This window comes from Tamandua tetradactyla, chromosome 5, assembly GCF_023851605.1.
Source record: "Tamandua tetradactyla isolate mTamTet1 chromosome 5, mTamTet1.pri, whole genome shotgun sequence".
Classification (NCBI taxonomy): Eukaryota; Metazoa; Chordata; class Mammalia; order Pilosa; family Myrmecophagidae; genus Tamandua; species Tamandua tetradactyla.
The window spans coordinates 182,346,476-182,365,603 of NC_135331.1; the positions used below are offsets into that span (position 1 = coordinate 182,346,476).

General features: G+C 35.7%; 1 protein-coding gene across 5 annotated transcripts in view; it reads right to left on the reverse strand.

Annotated features, from left to right (window-relative positions):
* Positions 1-19,128, reverse strand: part of TBC1D32 (TBC1 domain family member 32) — a 325,899-nt gene that overhangs the window by 275,051 nt on the left and 31,720 nt on the right. For all 5 annotated transcript variants that reach the window (XM_077162779.1, XM_077162778.1, XM_077162776.1 and 2 more), the window contains 3 exons: positions 13,726-13,887; positions 7,863-8,040; positions 2,381-2,449 (listed from right to left, as the gene is read on the reverse strand). In XM_077162779.1, the coding sequence (XP_077018894.1) occupies positions 2,381-2,449; positions 7,863-8,040; positions 13,726-13,887 (409 nt within the window). The remainder of the gene's footprint in view (positions 1-2,380; positions 2,450-7,862; positions 8,041-13,725; positions 13,888-19,128) is intronic.

Below are 19,128 nucleotides of genomic sequence, written 5' to 3' on the forward strand. Positions count from 1 at the left end.
GGTGAGGATCAGGGGAAATAAGGAGAAAGTTTATAAAACTGGAAATTCATTTGCTACGTTAATAATTTTTCCTTTTTGGTTAGTTTTAAAGACAAAATCATACTAAGAGCTTACTAATTTGGGAAGCACAAAAAAGGATATTCTGAACAACTACTGATTTCCAAGAATTCCACTTAAATTAGACACAATAAAATTGTTAAAATATATATATCAAGTTCCATTTTCAATATCCTTTGAATCATGTTATCAATTATTTACTGAGAACCCCACAATATAAATCAGATGCATAATGCTAAGTGTAAAAAAAGGGTTCTTCTCTGAGTTTTTATAAGATTTCAGTAAATCACAATTATTCATTTAGTTTAAAATAAAAAGTTTAGATAGAAATAATTTCAAAAATTAAGACCAAATGGCAGATACGCACAAAAGTCTTAGATACTTCAAAATAGGATACTTCCTATCCTATTTTCTATTTCAGGCTGACTTTCAAATGAAATAAGATTTCATAAACAGTAATTTGTACAATCTTTTAAAATCTAAATTGTTTTTCTAAAATCCTTTTACAAATAAATGAACAAATGTGTTAAAATTGCTTAAATTTTCCATAAGTAGAACAAGGATTAAGTGAAGTTTTTGCTCTTCCCAAACAAATCAACGAGCATATCCCATACAAAATAAGAGTAAGGGAATAGTTTTAGGGACAACTGCCCATACTGTCATCTCATCAAAACTGAAACTAGAAATAAAAATTTCCTCTTACAAACCATGGCAATTCTCAAAGGAATGCCTACCTCACTCTGCAATCTTTCATTTCAAAACTGGAAAGTCTATCAGGGATACCATTCTAGGATTTCAAATAAATAATTGTGATTTACTGAAATCTTATAAAAACTCATAGAGAAGAACCCTTTTTAATAATAAAAGCTTATCTTCTAAAGAAATAGTCCAGCTGCTACTGATTATAATCTAGTATATTAAAAATATATGAGGGCGAAGTGACTAACTGTACAAATTTTAAAATGCTTTTGCATGAGAAAGAACAAATCAATGTCGATACTGCAGGATGTTGAAAACAGATAGTAATTAATATTTTAAAATTTTAACCTACGTGTGAGACTAAAGCAAAAAATGTTTATTTGGTACAAAATTTATATTTTGACTACTGCATTTCCTAATATAACTTATGTAGCAGCTTAATTGAAGTACATGGAACCTTGAGTAGGGCATGAGATTTTGTCGGTTTGTCCAGAGTGACGCCCCAATAAATCCCACAGTGATGTAAACAGTGAATAAAAAAGTATTTGCAAAGTCCCCTTCAGGGAATGGTAAGAAAGGGGGGAAATTCAACTTCCCCAAGTTGAATTCTTGATATTCTCACAAGCAATGCAGACAAAACCAAAGCTATAAGCTGAGCCCCCAATCTTGAGGTTTGTTCAGATGAAACTTAACCCCACAAAGGATAGGTCAAGCCTACTTAAAATTAGGCCTAAGAGTGATCCCCAAGAGAACCTCTTTTGTTGCTCAGATGTGGCCTCTCTCTCTCCAGCCAACACAACAGGCAAACTCACTGCCCTCCCCCTGGATATGTGGGACATGACTCCCAGGGGTGTGGACCTTCCTGGCAATGTGGGACAGAAATCCTAGAATGAGCTGAGACTCAGCATCAAGGGATTGAGAAAAATCCTAGAATGAGCTAAGAATTGACATCAAGGGATTAAGAGAACCTTCTCGACCAAAAGGGGGAAGAGCAAAATGAGACTAAGTGTCAATGGCTGAGAGATTCCAAACAGAGTCGAGAGGTTATCCTGGAGGTTATTCTTATGCATCAAGTAGATATCACCTTGATGTTCAGGATGTAGTGGAGAGGCTGCAGGGAACTGCCTGAGAATGTAGAGCTGTGTTCCAGTAGCCATGTTTCTTGAAGATGATCGTATAATGATATAGCTTTCACAATGTGACTGTGCGATTATGAAAACCTTGCATCTGATGCTCCTTTTATCTACCTTATCAACAGACGAGTAAAACATGTGGAATAAAAATAAATAATAGGGGGAACAAATGTTAAAATAAATTTAGTAGATTGAAATGCTAGTGATCAATGAAAGGGAGGAATAAGGGGTATGGATTGTATGCATTTTTCTCTGTTTTCTTTTTATTTCTTTTTCTGAGTTGATGCACTTGTTCTAAGAAACTATCATGATGATGAATATGCAACTATGCGATGATATTGTGAATTACTGATTATATATGTAGAACAGAATGATCATATGTTAAGAATGTTTTTGTATATATATTTTGTACATATATTTTTTTATATATGTATTTCATATATATATAAAAGTTCAGTTGACTGAACTTGACAGCTATCCCTTAAACTTACCTCTTTAGGTTGTCCAGGATCCAACTGGTCTAAAATCAAATGCAATCTTCCTTGACAAAATTTGTAACTCTGTAACATAATTGACAGAACTTTCATTTATATAGGAGCCTTTCAGAAGTATTGCTACAAACGATTTTCTAATATAATTCCAAGTACAAAATGTATTCTGAACAAGAAAAGGGAATGATCTATCTTGCTCAGGCAGTGAACTTACTATTCGTTTCCCAAGGCATTTAAACAGGAACTGAATGTCCCAGTAGTACAGTGTACCTTCATGTAAATGAAAACTTTAATATTATTTGCCAGGCAATTGTAAAACATAAAACAATATAAAACTCAAAAATGTTAAGCCATAATGTTGCGTATCCAGGAAACATGAATAAATGAAACAGAAAGCTAGAGCAAACAACATAAACAAGTGGAAAGTCACCAACCGTACCCTAGGCATACTAAAGTGCTACTTGAATTTTTTTGTTACCTTTTTCTTCTATACATTTACTTTGGCTTTATACATGCCTAGTCTTTCATGAAAAATTGCTGGAGTACAAACTTCCACTGAGAAAAAGATTTATGTAGCCTATAAGCTATTCCGGAGAAGAAAGAAGTCTTCAGCTCCGGCCTACACCCTAAAAAAAAAAATTTAATCATCTAAAAAATAGCGATAATATTAGTTGCCATTTATTGAATATATATTATGTAACACATCCTCTACACTCACAATTGACAATGACTGTGAAATATAAGAAACATGAAAACCTAAGGGGTTACATAACTTCAAGTTACATGGCTCTCAGAACTCAGATTACTATCTATGTAAGAGACACTTTTCTCTTTCTTATCTTCTGAGATTGCTTTCATCCACTTATGATGACTCTCAAATGTTTTTTATGACTCAAATTTATATGTATTTTGATCTCCAGACTTATATATCTAATTATATCTAACTATCCTTTCAATATTTCTATTTGGATGTCTAATAAGCACCTCAAACTTAACATGTCAAAATTAGAATTCTGGATTTGTTTTCTAAACTCACTCTTCCCTCAGACTTTCCATCTTGGCAAATGGCACTATTCATCAAGATTTTGACTAACTAAAAAGAGTCAACCTTGACTCCTCTCCTTCTCTCACTTCCTACATCTAATCCATCACTAAGCCCTGCAAAACAATCTCTAAAATTCACATATCATAAATCCAACCATCCATCACCAGCTCTCTGTAAAACTCTAGTCTGAGGAACTATCAACTCTAGTCTGAGGAACTATCAACTGTACTAACTACTTCAATTCATCCTAACTGTTCTCCCTGCTTCTACTCATATCCCATCCTACCCCACCCCACTATCCATTCTCCAGCAATAGTCACAATTACAAATCAAATCTCTTCACTCCCTTACGTACAACCCTAAAAAGACATCCCACATTACTCAGAACAAAATATAAACACATCTACCTCCCAGCATCACTGTAAGAATTAAATGAGATAATAATTGTAAAGCCTTTCACCTTGACATTACTAAAATTTTATGTAAATCTCATTTCCTCAGAAATTTTTCTGTGAAAAAATAAAAGTGAATAGCTGATTCTACACTACAAACAGTCTATTCAAAATCAAGCTATCTAAAGCCAGAAATGAAAGAACAATTATTGTATGGTCTCCTTTAGAAAATGCTTAACGAGAAAACAGGAGACTAGATTGTAACCTCTTATAGCAGACCCATTTAGTCAAGAGTAGCAATTATTATTTCTGGATTTTGAGAGGAGGTTTTATATATGTATGACCTGGTATTTAGAGATAAGAACGAAGATGATCAGGGCAGGATTAAGGTAATTCAGAACACAAGGGTAAGGAAGACATTGTCCATATTTTAGAACCACACCTACTCTCTGAGACCAAAGGAAGAAAGGTTTATCTTATCCAGAACCTAAATTTTCTGTAGCACATAATCTAATTCAACCTGTCTGGATAGCTCATTTGAACAACTGAAACACAGGGAGTCCAGAATAAGAATGGGGGTCTATAATACGTATAGCTTAAGGTAATGCCTGGATACATCCTAGAATATATTAAGTAGATAATCAAAAAGTATTGGTTAGGTCTTTGTGGATGGAAGAAAAAATATTAAACTTTACCATTAGGGAATCCCTGATACTGTGTCAAACATTAGGGAACCCCAAATCAATAGGCCAAGCCCTTGATCTTGAGGATTACTCTTGTGAAGCTCATGCTGGTAGCATAGAAGCTTAGATTATCTATAGGTATACCTAAGAGTTACTTCTGGAGGACCTCTTTTGTTGCTCAGATGTGGCTTCACTCTCTCTATGCCCAACTCTGTAAGTGAAGTCATTGCCCTCCCCTCTACGTGGGACATGACACCCAGGGATGAAAGACTCCCTAGCAATGTGGGAGATGACTTCCAGGGATGAGTTCAGCCTAGGCATCCTGGATCAACAATTCCAAACTGACCAAAAGGGGGGAAAGAAACATAAAGAATAAAGTATCAGTGGCAGAGAGAGTTCAAATAGAGTCGAGAGGCTACTCTGGAGGTCACTCTTACACAAGCTTCAGTTAGACATTGCTACCTATCATAGCTTGCCAAAACCCAACCAAAACCATTCCAGCCAATCATAAAGAACAGCTAGGGCAATAAATAAGATTCTACAAAGATTCCATGAACTAGGGTAACTTTCCAGAAACCTAAAACTTCCAAATGGGTCCCTAGACCAGATAAATTCTGAAACCTAGAGGGCCCAGCCTCTCCAGAACATCAGCTAGTTCCATCTCCCTACCCCATATTTTTCACAGCCCCTTCCAACATGAAAAGAGTTAGAATGGCCATCACCCAAATACCCCTAAAGAGTAGGACAGAAAGATCAAAGGTGATGGTGAGTTATAGAGAAGGTAGGGTTTAACAAACAAATATGATTGCTGAATCATTAAATTGATACTTCTTTTAGTCTTCAGTATCTTAGAGGAGCTAAAAGTAAAAATCTAAAATTGTGGAACTGTAGCCCATACCAAACTCTGAAATATGTTCTACAACTTACTGTGGTACTATGCTTTGAAATTTACTGCTTTTTTGTATATATGTTATTTTTCACAAAAAAGTCAATTGTGGTGATAAAAAAATATTTATTCCTTCTAGCTTCCTATATTCTGGAGCAGCTAAAAGGAAAAATATGAGATGATGGTACAGATTCCATGACAAACTCTGGGATCTGTCCTGTCACTATTTGTTGAACAGTGCTTTGAAAACTACTGCTTTTTTCTTTCTTTGTTTTGTATATATATCATATTATACAATAAAATAAAATTTAAGAAAGAAAAAGATCAAGCTATCCAAAAATGTAATTCAAAGATTCCCATTACAATCCAGCCTTTTTTCCAATGTAGAAGCATGTTCTACAACACCCCTGATAAATGACAAGTAAGCCATTATTTGAACAGTCTCAGTTACAGGGAGTCCATATTTGGTGAGACAACCCAGAATATATCAAGTAGAAGTCAATATAAAAGGTATCTGAGACTCAGCTTTTAGTAGAATTCATTCTCTTAAACAGTCCCCATAACAAAGACTCCATTTTCTAGTCTCCTTATGTAGAATAGCCCAGGCAAGCAACCCACAATCTCTGAAAATGGGTTTGCCTTTTATTTCACAAAAATTATTGAGACCAACCAACATGGTGATCCTTCAACCTTTCTCCTCTTCCCTTCACTCTGGTAAACTACTGGACACCAAATCTAAAGAACTTTTCTTAGTTTTCATCTTCACTGACTTCCCTCTAGCTATCCATTACGGCTGATTAAAAATCCCTCCTCCTTTAAACAACATGCATCTTTAGGCTTCTACACAGAACACGTTGGTTTGGTAATTTCTTTTCTGACCCCGTTCTTCTTTCGCTACTGGCCCCCTGAAAATGTGTCTCCTAGCACTTGACTTATTTAGGTGATACCAGCAACGTCTCTGCACAGATGACTTCTACAGTGTTATCCTCAGCACTAACCTTTCTACCAAGTTAGTCCTGCATTTTCAAATGCTGATTACTCCACAGGGATAACTTTCTGTTATTTCAAATTCAGTAAGTCTAAAATTATTAAACTCACCATATTCTCCACACTTAATTTTCCTTCCCAATTATGGTTTATAATACAATCTTCCTCCAGCTTCCTCAACCTCAAACCATTGCTAGGCTTCTGACTATACTCTACCATTTGCACCTCACCAAACCTTTGCATTTCTTCAAAGTGCTAGGATCCTAAAGCACTGGGAAAATTCTAGCATTTGGGAATTAGTGACCTCTTAATTGTCAAGTACTCAACTTCCAGCTACTATTTAGATCTGAATATTAAACTTTTTTGAATGAATTAATAATGCTCTATTTTTTCTCTTGTGTTTCAATTCAATGTGTTCAGATGGTTCAACAATAAGCAATAAATAAAAAATAAAGTATAATCTTATGAGCCAGGGGAGTACTAAAGTTGCGTTTTTCTGTGCATTTTAATTCCAGAAAGTCCTTGATCTATAGAAGCACCTCAATAAACCTACTGAACAAGCCATCTGATTGCATTAAACTAAAATCTCTATACCCTAGCTTCTTACAAACAGTCCATGAACAGAGAAAGAGTAAAGACTACAGCATGAGGAAAACACAATCTTGGTCATTTCCTCTTTCATGTCACATAATCCATCTAACTTATAAGGTTCACAACTCAGCACAATACTTCCTTCTAAATGATAAAGTAGAGCACAGCAACATCTAAATTCTGAGTGAATACTTCAAAAGCCATTTTTTCCTTTAATTGTGCAGTCTCAACTAAGACTTTCTTGTCTCACCAAAATTTTTCAATTTCCTTTTTAGTATGTGGTTAGGATCTACTAGTCCTTATGTGGTAGCTAATTTGGTGACACTAGTCTAGCTAGTTTACTTTGTCTTCTATTAAGGCTACTCTAGCCAGTGGCCTACATTTATCTGAGCTCTGCAATAGCCAAATGATAAGAATTCTAGTATCAGAAAAATAGAAGGGCTCAAATCTGATATTTCATAAGGTTTAATGTTTTAAAACATTATAATATAATTCATAGCAATATTCAACTCCAGAGGCTGTATGAAGGACATATTTTATCTCTATACCTCATGTATAACACAAACTTTGGTTAATACGGATTAATTAGGAATAAGATGCTTTGTTCAATTAGAACTTAAGCAGATCTGTTTACACTCTGTTTTTCTAAAATTCCAAAATACAATACTTATTTCCTTCCTTCTTTAAGAATTGTCTCAAGTATAACGTAAGCATTCACTGAATATACAATTCTATAAGATGTTATTTCATGGACTAAATCTTAAAATTGGGTTACTTTATTGTTTTTTTTCTTCTGAATTTTAAAACTAAAATGAAAAACAATCTGACAAAGAATTTAATGACACTAATGATTATTAAACACAATTTTAAGACACACATGCAAAACTAAACAACACACCTGACTGAATGATGAATCACTATCAGAGCAATTGTCTGTGCAATAACTATTGCTTTTCTCTTTTTGGATTTTTTTCTGTCTCTCTTCACTTCGTATTTCATCTTCTTCAAACTTGTTAATCATAGATTCCACCACTACCATCATGACGTTCTTCAGGGAATACATCATTTCTTTGTACCTTTAAATTCAAAGTATTCTGAATAAGAGAAAAACTGTCAGAACAAACTAAAACAGTCAACTCAATTAAACTATTTTTTCTATAAAAAAGAACAGTCTTTTTCTGTAAACCTACAACCTCTCTAATAAAAATAAGAGCAGTTCCTTTAAGAACTTTTAAGAAAAACTGACTTAGATTTTCTTTAGAAAAAACAAATAGTTCAACAGACAAGAATCAAAATTACTTGGAAAGCCAAAACATGTATTATTACCTAGGTTTTTCATCTGGTTACACGGACAAAGGTAGTGAAATTAATAGAATCTAAGGCAACAAGTTATAATGGCACAGATTCCAGTAGCAACACAAAAACTGTTAATATCATACTATCAAAATTCAGACTATTTCATACTTCACTTTTTAACCCTCTTCTTATTTTGATCTCTTTCTCTATCCTCCCTTAATCTATTTTCTTTTCTTCCATTCTCTCCTGCCTATAATTTTGCTGTGTACACTCAGACCTAAATAAGAGTTCAGACACCAGTAGGTTCTTCGAAATAAAAATTCATTTTCAGGGATATCAGGAAAGTGTTTCCTGAAATTGGTAAGGAATTTTGACTGGATAACTGCTAGGAACCCTTCAGCTCCTTGGGTCCAGAATTCTCAAAAATAATTTCTAAAAATTTCTCCATTTATTAAGTGCAAATTCTCAAGCATTCATATTAATATTAGACTGAGATCCCCCAAAATTCTAGTAACAGCATTTTGAACTTTAAGGAACCATAAAAATAATCTAATCCATGATAAGGAATACACAACTATATGATAACACCATGAGCCAGTGGTTGTAAACTCTGAATGGATTATATAGTGTGCAAACATATCTCAATAAAACTGCATTAAAACATAACAAAAATAATCTAATCCAGCCCTTATTTTGCAAATGAGGAAGACTTTACAAATGACCTAGGCCACTGAAATCTCAATATTTAAAACAAAAAGACATAAAGATTTAAATTAACATAGTGAATAAAATACTAAATTTGAAATCCAAAAACCTGGGTTGGAATCCTACCCACTTTGTCATCATAAGTAATTCTCAATTTTCTCAACTATAAAATGATTTAAAAAAGTACAATCTAGCTGAACTATTCCACATGACCGTAGCAAGAAAAGTGAGTATATATGTATTTGAAAGTATTTTATAAATTCTAAATTACTATGCAAATTTTTATTATCATTATCCATCATTATAATATAAATAGTATATATAATATAAAGATAGAAACTTCCCGTATTTATACTTTCAGATAATAAATCAAAGGAAGGATAGGTAGTATCTCTCATAAGAGCAGTGAAAACATTCTAGGAAATTCTTCTGCAAGAAATAACAATCAACTGACCACAGCGAGAGAAAAAAATAATAATTTTTAAAATTAAATTAAAGGTGCAGCAACTGTAGAAATCAGTTAGCTGGTTCCTCAGAAAGTTGAAATAGAATTACGACATGACCTAGCAATCCTACTTCTTGGTATTTGCCCAAAAGAAATGAAAACAGGGACTTGAACAGATATTTGTACACCAATGTTTACAGCAACATTAAATACAATGTCTAAAATGTGGAAGCAACAGATGAATGGATAAACAATATGTGGTATATACATATAACGGAATATTATTCAGTCATAAAAAGAAATGATATTCTGATATACATGATACAACATGGATAAACCTTGAGGACATCATATAGAGTATAAGACAGAAACAAAGAGCATTGCATGATCTTACTTATAAAAAAGACAAATTTCATGGAGGTAGTTATTGTTGTATTAATATTTTAAAATGAGTATTTAAAAAAGTAACAGACGGGCGGGCCGCGGTGGCTCAGCGGGCAAGAGTGCTTGCCTGCCGTGCCGGAGGACCCCGGTTCGATTCCCGGCCCCAGCCCATGTAAAAAACAAACAAACAAACAAAATATAATAAAAACAAGAAAATGTTTAAAAATGTTTCCCTTTCTTCCTTCCTTCCTTCCATCCTTCCTTCCTTCTCTGTCTTTCCTTCCCTTCCTCCCTCTCTCTTTAAAAAAAAAAAAAAAAAAAAAAAAAAAAAAAGTAACAGACAATAAAATTTTCTTCTTAACATTAAAATGCTTTCATCATAAAGAAGTATTTGCAAAGTCTGGGAATGGGGAGAAAGGGGGGAAAATTCAACTTTCCCATTTGGAGAATTCCTGATATTCTCACAAGCAGTGGGGACAACCAAATCAACAGGCTGGGCCCTCAATTTTGGGGATTGCCTCTTTGAAACTTATCCCCACAAAGAACATGCTAACCCTACTTCAAATCAAGCCTAAGAGTGACCCCTGAGAACCTCTTTTGTTGCTCAGATGTGGCCTCTCTCTCTCTCAGCCAACACGGCAAGCAAACTCACTGCCCTCCCTGCCTCTATGTAGGACATGACTCCCAGGGGTGTAAATCTCCCTGGTAACGTGGAACAGAAATCCTGAGAAAAGCTGGGAATTGGTATCAAGGAATTGAGAAAACCTTCTTGACCTAAAGGGGGAAGAGAGAAATGAGACAAAACAAAGTTTCAATGGCTGAGAAATTCCAAACAGAATCAAGAGGTTATCCTGGAGGTTATTCTTACGCATTATACAGATATCCCTTTTCTAGTTTATGATGTATTAGAGTGGCTATAGGGAAGAACTTGAAACTGTTGAGCTGTATTCCAGTAGCCATGTTTCTTGAAGTCATTGTATAATGATATAGCTTTTGCAATGTGACTGTGTGATTGTGAAAACCTTGTGTCTGATACTCCTTTTATCTACGGTACGGACAGATGAGTAAAAAATATGGAAAAGAAATAAACAAATAATAAGGGAAACAAACGTTAAAATAAATTTGAGTAGATTGAAACACTAGTGGTCAATGAGAGGGAAGGGTAAGGGGTATGGCATGTATGAGTTTTTTTCTTTTTCCTTTTTCTGGAGAGATGCAATGTTCAAAAAAATTATCATGGTGATGAATACACAACTATGTGATGATACTGTGAGCTACTGATTGTACACCAGGTATAGAATGTTTATATGTTTGTTGTGCACAATAAAATATTTTTAAAAAATACTTTCATCAGACTGAAAAAAAAATTTCAATACATCTTTTAGAATAACTTTAATAATCTCTAGAAATAGACTATGAGAAATTATATCATACGAAGATGGAGATGAATCCATTTTTTTGTTTTTTCATCAAATCAAGAAATAAATCATCTTAATCTCCATGGCTTTTACTTAATAAATAGTGATTTGTGTCTGCTAAATTTATAATAGCTATACACTGTCACTTTGTTCAAGTAATAACACTTTTATTTAAATAATACAACCAGTTCTCACAAAAAGGAAGAGCTCTTGCCCAACATAAAAACCTTTAAAAGTTTATTTTAAAATAAATCAGGCTTTAAGCTGCTATAGGAAGCAACCATGATGGCTGAGCATGGAAAGAAACTAGTGCTAAAAGCACCTAAAGAGATCACACACATTCAAATCTAGAGACCATAATTAACAAGGCAAACAACGTATGTCCAAATCATCACCAATCTAAATTTGTGGGACCCAATCTAGAAGTTTTTACTATGAATAAAAGTTATGTGAAAAAAGTTTATTAGGATAAAAAATCATTACCATTTAGTTTTAGAAAATTCTTAACTATAAATAATACTAATATGTATACTATTGCTATCCTAGGAATGAGAAGAATTAAACTAAAGAACAGAGCTAGATTAATAAGCACAAACTAAGGGGAAAATAGAAAACCATTCTACTTGCCCATCCTGACCTTTATGGCCCTAAAGTGTTATGTCATATTCATGTTGGAGTTAAAAAAACAAAAAACAGACCATCAATCATATGCCAAAGTATGAAAGATAATTAAAATGAAGTTTTATTGGAACATACACATGCTTGTCTATGGTGGCTTTCATACTACAACAACTTACAGGCCTAAAATATCATGTGGCCCTTTACAGAAAAAGTTTGCCAGCCCCTGCCTTAATATACTGGAACAAAATAAAAGGAATCAGAGGTCCTGGACAGACATATAAGGCAGATCTGCCTATCCATCCTATACTTATGTACTTCTGAACTGTTACATAAAAAAGAAAAAAATTGTCTTGTTTGAGCTACAACATTTTTACATCTCTTAGTTATAGCTGCTTGATCTGTACTCAAATATACCCGTCCTCTATATTACCATGTGACCTTTGCATAATCATGGCCCTAACCAAACTGTACGGAAACTTTAAATTTCAAGTTTATATATCAGTGAAATGTTAAACTCCCCATGACACTATGAGTTACTGGGAGTAGAAGGTATATTATTCACCTCTATAGCCCCAGAACCTAACACCTAACATATAGTAGCTGCTTATTAAATATGTGATGAGTAGAATATTGATGAAGAATAAAAAGAAGGGAAAATGATTGTGGTGGTATAGAACTATTTACCCCCAGAAAAGCATGTTCTTAAATTTAATCCATTCCTTTGTGTGTGTACTCTTACAAATAGGACCTTTTGATGAGGTTGCTTCATTTGTGGCCCAGCTGAATCAGGGTGAGTCTTAAGCTTATTTCTCAAGGTATTATAGGGAAGGTCATGGAGATAAAGAGCCAGAGGGAAAAGCCAGTGGTTGAATGTCATCAGAACCCAAAATAGAAGAGAGAAACTCTTCTATTGGAATGGAGGCTGCCATTGCTTTGCCATGTGACAAAAAAGCCAAGGACCAAGGATGACTAGCAGCCAGCCCCAGAATGCCACAGGCTTCTAGGAAAAAGTATTGCCTTGATAACACCTTGATTTTGGAATTCTTCTAGCCTCAAAACTGTGAGCTATAAAATTCCCATTGTTTAAGCCAATAGATTACATGGTACTTGCTTTACCAAGAAGAAAACTAAAATGATTTATGGCTAACACCAGAATTATTTCAAACATCAGTTGTGTAAAACTGTATTAAAAAGAGACAATTTCACTGATTAATTCAACAAACACCTAGTAAGATCTGAGATGTGTTGGGCATTTTCTAGGCACTAAGAACAGAGAAATAGACAAAAAATAAATTATCTGCCTTTATGGATAAAAAAAAAGATCTGCCACATATACGCTAGTGGGGAGCCACTGAAAATAAGCAAACACATATGTTGTACTTTATTAATCATTAGCAACAGGTGCCAAGAAAAAAAATAAAGTGAGAAAGAAAGTAAAAGGGAAAGCCTACTATTTTATGTAGGGAGAATGGGGAAGTCAAGTCCTCTCTACTTAGGTGACATCTGAACAGAGACCTAAAAAAATGAAGGAGCAGATGACACAACTATTTGAGAAAAGGACATTCTGGGTAGTGGAAGCAATGTAAGTGCAAAGACCCTGAGGAAGGGCCTGGCTTGGCTTGTTTGAGAAAGAAGGAGACCAGTGTGGCTGGAGTAAAATGAGAGGGAACAGGGTAAAAATAAGGTAGGGGAGAGAGAAGAAAGCTCATGTAGGGCTTGCAGGCACAAAAAAAAATCAGGATCTTATGCTACTCAGGAAGGCTTCAAAGAGCTTTGAGCAGAAGAGTGATATCATTTAAAGACTCATTCTAGCTAATGTGAGGGAAAAGGTATTGTCAAGGAGCTCTAATGAGAGAAAATTTACTTTAAAATATTATTATGGGCATACTCACTCTTTAGATTCCTGAGTTCTTTTAGACACATGCTGCACAACTGTGTCATAACCAACTTCTTCACTCTGATTCTGATTAGATGTGAATTTTTCCATTTCTTCTTCAATCATGGACCCCAAAGCACTGCATATATGTTGTCTAAGGTATTTCACAAATTCATAGCTGAAACAAATATTCAAAAAATAAATGCTTAAGAAAATGAAAAAATAAGCTATATACTTGGATAAAGTATTTTCAAAACATATGTCCAAAAGGTACAAAAAACTCTCAAAATTCAACATAAGGCAAACAACCCAATTTAAAAACAGACAAAGATCTGAACAGATACCTCATCAGAGGATAAACAGATAGCAAACAAGCATATAAAAATGCCTAACATCATATGTCATCAGGGAACTGCAAATTAAACAGCAGTGAGATACTACTACACATTTATTAGAATGGCTAAAATCTAAAACACTGGCACCATCAAATGCTAGTGAGGATATAAAACAACAGGAACTCTTGCTCATTATCAGAAGGAATTCAAAATGGTACACATTCTAGAAGACAGTTTGGCAGTTTCTTTAGCAGCCAGAGTAAATCTAAGCTTACTACATTATCCAGCAACAGCACTCCTAGGTATTTACCGAAATAAGTTGAAATTGTAATGTTCCACACAAAAACCCATTCAAAAATATTTATAGAAACTTTATTCATAATAGGCAAAAACTGGAAGCAACCAAGAAGTCCTTCAACAGGTGAATGAATAAATTACATCCGCACAATGAAATCTCAGCAATAAAAAGAAATGAGCTTGCAGGACTTCCAGGACAATGGTAGAATAGGTTAGGCAGCGCTAACTCCTCCACTACGCAATTAGAGAAAAGGTAGATAACAACCAGGACACTGGTTCTGGGGTACAAGCAGCCAGAGAGGGACTTCTACACTACATAGGGAAGACCTGTATGAAAAAGTGGAGAAAATATTACTGAAAGGACAGGCCAAGTTCACTCAGTGAACACACCTGGGGCTGACAGCTACATGCTGAATAGAGCCAGTACCAGAGGAGTGGCATACTCGCACACACCCACCTCCAGAGCCAGCTGGGGAATCATCTCACAGTCCTATAGCTGGGAATGTGCAGGAACCTTGGAACCAGGAGACTTATTTTATCCACACACAGAGACCTTGCTGCATTGCCTAGTGCCTAACCCCCAACATTGAGGCAGCCCACTGTGGGTGCCTGGTTTTGTAAGAGACTGGGGAGCCTCAGGAGGTGGGGGGGATGCACAGCAAAGCTGATCTGACAATTGCTGGCGTAAGAAAGACTCTGAATCCCACTCCTACAACCTTTCTCCACGGAGGCCTGGAGCAATCACATGGATAGAGAGGCAGGGACAAGGGAGAGAGCTGCACAGCCACACCAGAAGCTCTTTCTTCACCCCAGAGACTTACAAGTGCATGCTGGCCTGGATCTAGCTGGTCGACAAAAAGCAGGACACCCCAGAACTGGCTGCAGGCTGGTGAAGGTGAACCTTTCAGTCCAACAGCCCAAAGTCATTTCACCTGGAGGCCTGGGAATCACCAGACCCACTGTGCCCACAAGTGGATTCTCCGTCAAGGTGCACAGTGCCCATGCCTCACATTTGGAGCTGATGACTTTCAGTACACATGGAGATCTGGTTCACTGACTAGACTTTCAGCTAGTCTGGAACCTTCCCTACAGGCTTGAGGGGAAGAGCTGGCAATCATCTTCTGAGAAGACAGAGAAAGTGTACTCTGGCAAACTGCATTTTTTTGCCCAGTCATCAACAGATTTCCAAATAAATGTGCATCTCCCACAGAAGGCCTAAGCCTTGGTTTGTTTGGGAATTATTGACAAAACAAGTGCAAAAGGAGACCTTCAATGCAAACGCAAGCAACTACAAAATCTTAGGTGAGCAAGGGAAATCAACTCTCAAAATATTCAAATGCCAAGAAACCAACTGAAAATCACAAAGCACAAAGACGCAAGAAGATATGGCCAGATGACTGTCTAATGATACAGCTTTTACAGTGTGACTGTGTGAGTGTGAAAACCTTGTGTCTGATGCTACTTTAATCTAGAGTATGAACAGATGAGCAAAAAATATGGATAAAATAAACAAATAATAGGGGGAACAAAGGTTAAAATAAATTGGGTAGATGAAAATACTAGTGGTCAATGAGAGGGTGGGGTAAGGAGTATGGTATGTATGAGTTTTTTTATTTCTTCTTCTGGAGTAATACAAATGTTTTAATCAAAGTTTTACATTCAAATCTCCTAAATCAATTCAATACGTTGGCTAAAGACATAAAGGATATCAAGAAGACACTAAAAGAACATAAAGAAGAATCTGAAAAGTAAATAGAAAAACAGCAGATCTTCTGTAAATAAAAGATATTGTAAATAAAATAAAAATATACAGGAGACACACAACAGCAGATTTGAAGAGGCAGAAGAAAGAAGAATGAACTAGAGGAGAGAGCAACTGAATTTGAATGCACAAAAGAACAAATGGAAAAATTTGCACTGGATCTCAGGGAAATGATTGACAACACAAAGCACACAAAGATAAGAATCACTGGTGTGCCTGAAGGAGAAGAGAGGAGTAAAGGGCTAGGAAGACTATCTGAGGAGATAATCGGGGAAAATTTCCCAACCCTTACAAAAGACATAAATATGAAAATCAAAGAATCCAGTGAACTCCAAATAGAATAAATTCAAATAGATCCGCTGTAAGGCACATACTAATCAGACTGTCAAAGGTTGACAAGAAAGACAGAGTCCTGAAAGCAGCAAGAGAAAAGCAACTCACCACATACAATGAACGCCACATAAGACTAAGGACTGAATACTCAACAGGTACCAGTGAAGTAAGAATGCAGTAAAATGATATATTTAAGATTCTGAAAGAGAAAAATTTCCAGCCAACAATTCTTTATTCAGCAAAGCTGTCCTTCAGTTAGGTCTTTAATTTTAGCTCATTCTTCTTTTTTACTATAGGTGTTTAGAGCCATAAACTTCCCTCTCAGTATAGCCTTCATTGCATCCAATAGATTTTGATATTTGTGTGTTAATCTTCATTCATCTCCAGATATTTACTGATTTGTCAGGCAATTTCTTCCTAGATCCACTGATTAAGAGTATGTGGCTTAGTTAAGGGGGGATGTGGTCAAGATAGCGGCATAGCAATGTGCGCATTTTAGTTCATCCTCCAGAACAACTACTAAATAACCAGAAACAGTACAGAACAGCTCCCAGAGCCATGTCAGTGAACCGACACAGACCGTACCCCAGTCTGGACCAGCTGGACCGGCTGTGAGCCTCCCCAGAATCCAGGGAGAGTCTGCCAAAGTTAAAGGTGCCACAACATCTATTGCTGGTGGGACCCGCAGGCAGACAAGCACCACAGACTGGGCAGGATAAGAAAAACAGAGCCCAGAGACTTCACAGGAAAGTCTTTTAACTTTCTGGGTCTCATTCTCAGGGAAAACTGAAGCAGGTGACTCCTCCCCCCTTATAGGAGGCCAGTTTAATCTGGGAAAACTCGGCTGGAGTCTATAATACTGATGTAGACCCTCCTAAGTGTGGGGAGGGAAAAGGCACCATACACAAGCAGGGCAAGAAACAACAAAACAAGAATTGAAAAATTATCCTCTGTTAAAAAAAACCTAGCTTTAAGCTAGAGGTCCAGAAAAAGCCGAACTGAAGGTCAAAAAACAGAAAGACAACAAATTCATCTAGAAAGAAAACCCTAGGTAAGAGAAGTGAAAGCAATCTCCAGAATAAACTAATTAAGGTAATTAAATGCCTAGACTCCAGCAAAAAATAAATCACACCAGGAAAACTGAAGATATGGCCCAGTCAAAGACACAAACCAATAGTTCAAATGAGATATAGGAGCTGAAACAATTAATTCAGAATATATGAACAGACATGGAAAACCTCATCAAAAACCAAATCAATGAATTGAGAGAGGACATGAAGAACGCAAGGAATGAACAAAAAGAAGAAATCGAAAGTCTGAAAAAACTAATCACAGAACTTATGGGAATGAAAGGAACAGTAGAAGAGATGAAAAAAACAATGGAAACCTACAGTGGTAGATTTCAAGAGACAGAGGTTAGGACTAGTGAACTGGAGTACAGAACATCTGAAATTCGACAAGAAACAGAAACTATAGGGAAAAAATGGAAAGATATGAGCTGGGACTCAGGGAATTGAATGATAATATGAAGGCACAAACATACGTGTTGTGGGTGTCCCGGAAGGAGAAGAGAAGGGAAAAGGAGGAGAAAAACTAATGGAAGAAATTATCACTGAAAATTTCCCAACTCTTATGAAAGACCTAAAATTACAGATCCAAGAACTACAGCATACCCCAAAGAGAATAGATCCAAATAGACGTTCTCCAAGACACTTACTAGTCAGAATGTCAGAGGTCAAAGAGAAAGAGAGTATCTTGAAAGCAGCAAGAGAAAAACAATCCATCACATACAAGGAAAACCCAATAAGACTATGCGTAGATTTCTCAGCAGAAACCATGGAGGCGAGAAGACAGTGGGATGATATATTTAAATTAAAGAGAAAAACTGCCAACCAAGAATTCTATACCCAGCAAAATTGTCTTTCAAAAATGAGGAAGAAATTAAAACATTTTCAGATAAAAAAATCACTGAGAGAATTTGTGACCAAGAGACCAGCTCTACAAGAAATATTAAAGGGAGCACTAGAGACAGATACGAAAACACAAAAGAAAGAGGTGTGGAGAAGAGTGTAAAACGAAGGAAAATTAGATATGACATATAAAATACAAAAGGCAAAATGGCAGAGGAAAGTACTACCCAAACAGCAATAACACTAAATGTTAATGGATTGAACTCCCCAATCAAAAGAAATAGACTGGCAGAATGGATTAAAAAACAGGATCCTTCTATATGCTGTCTACAGGAAACACATCTTAGACACAAAGATAAACATAGGTTGAAAGTGAAAGGTTGGGAAAAGATATTTCATGCAAACAACAACCAGAAAAGAGCAGGAGTAGCTATACTACGATCCAACAAATTAGACTTCAAATGTAAAACAGTTAAAAGAGACAAAGAAGGATACCATGTACTAATAAAAGGAACAATTCAACATGAAGACATAACAATCATGAATATTTATGCATCAAACCAGAATGCCCCAAAATAATGAGGCAAATACTGCAAACACTGAAAAGGGAAACAGACACATCTACCATAATAGTTGGAGACTTCAATTCCCCACTCTCATCAATGGACATGACATCTAGACAGAAGATCGATAAAGAAACAGAGAATTTGAATATTACAATAAATGAGCTAGACTTAACAGACATTTATAGGACATTACACCTCACAACAGCAGGATACACC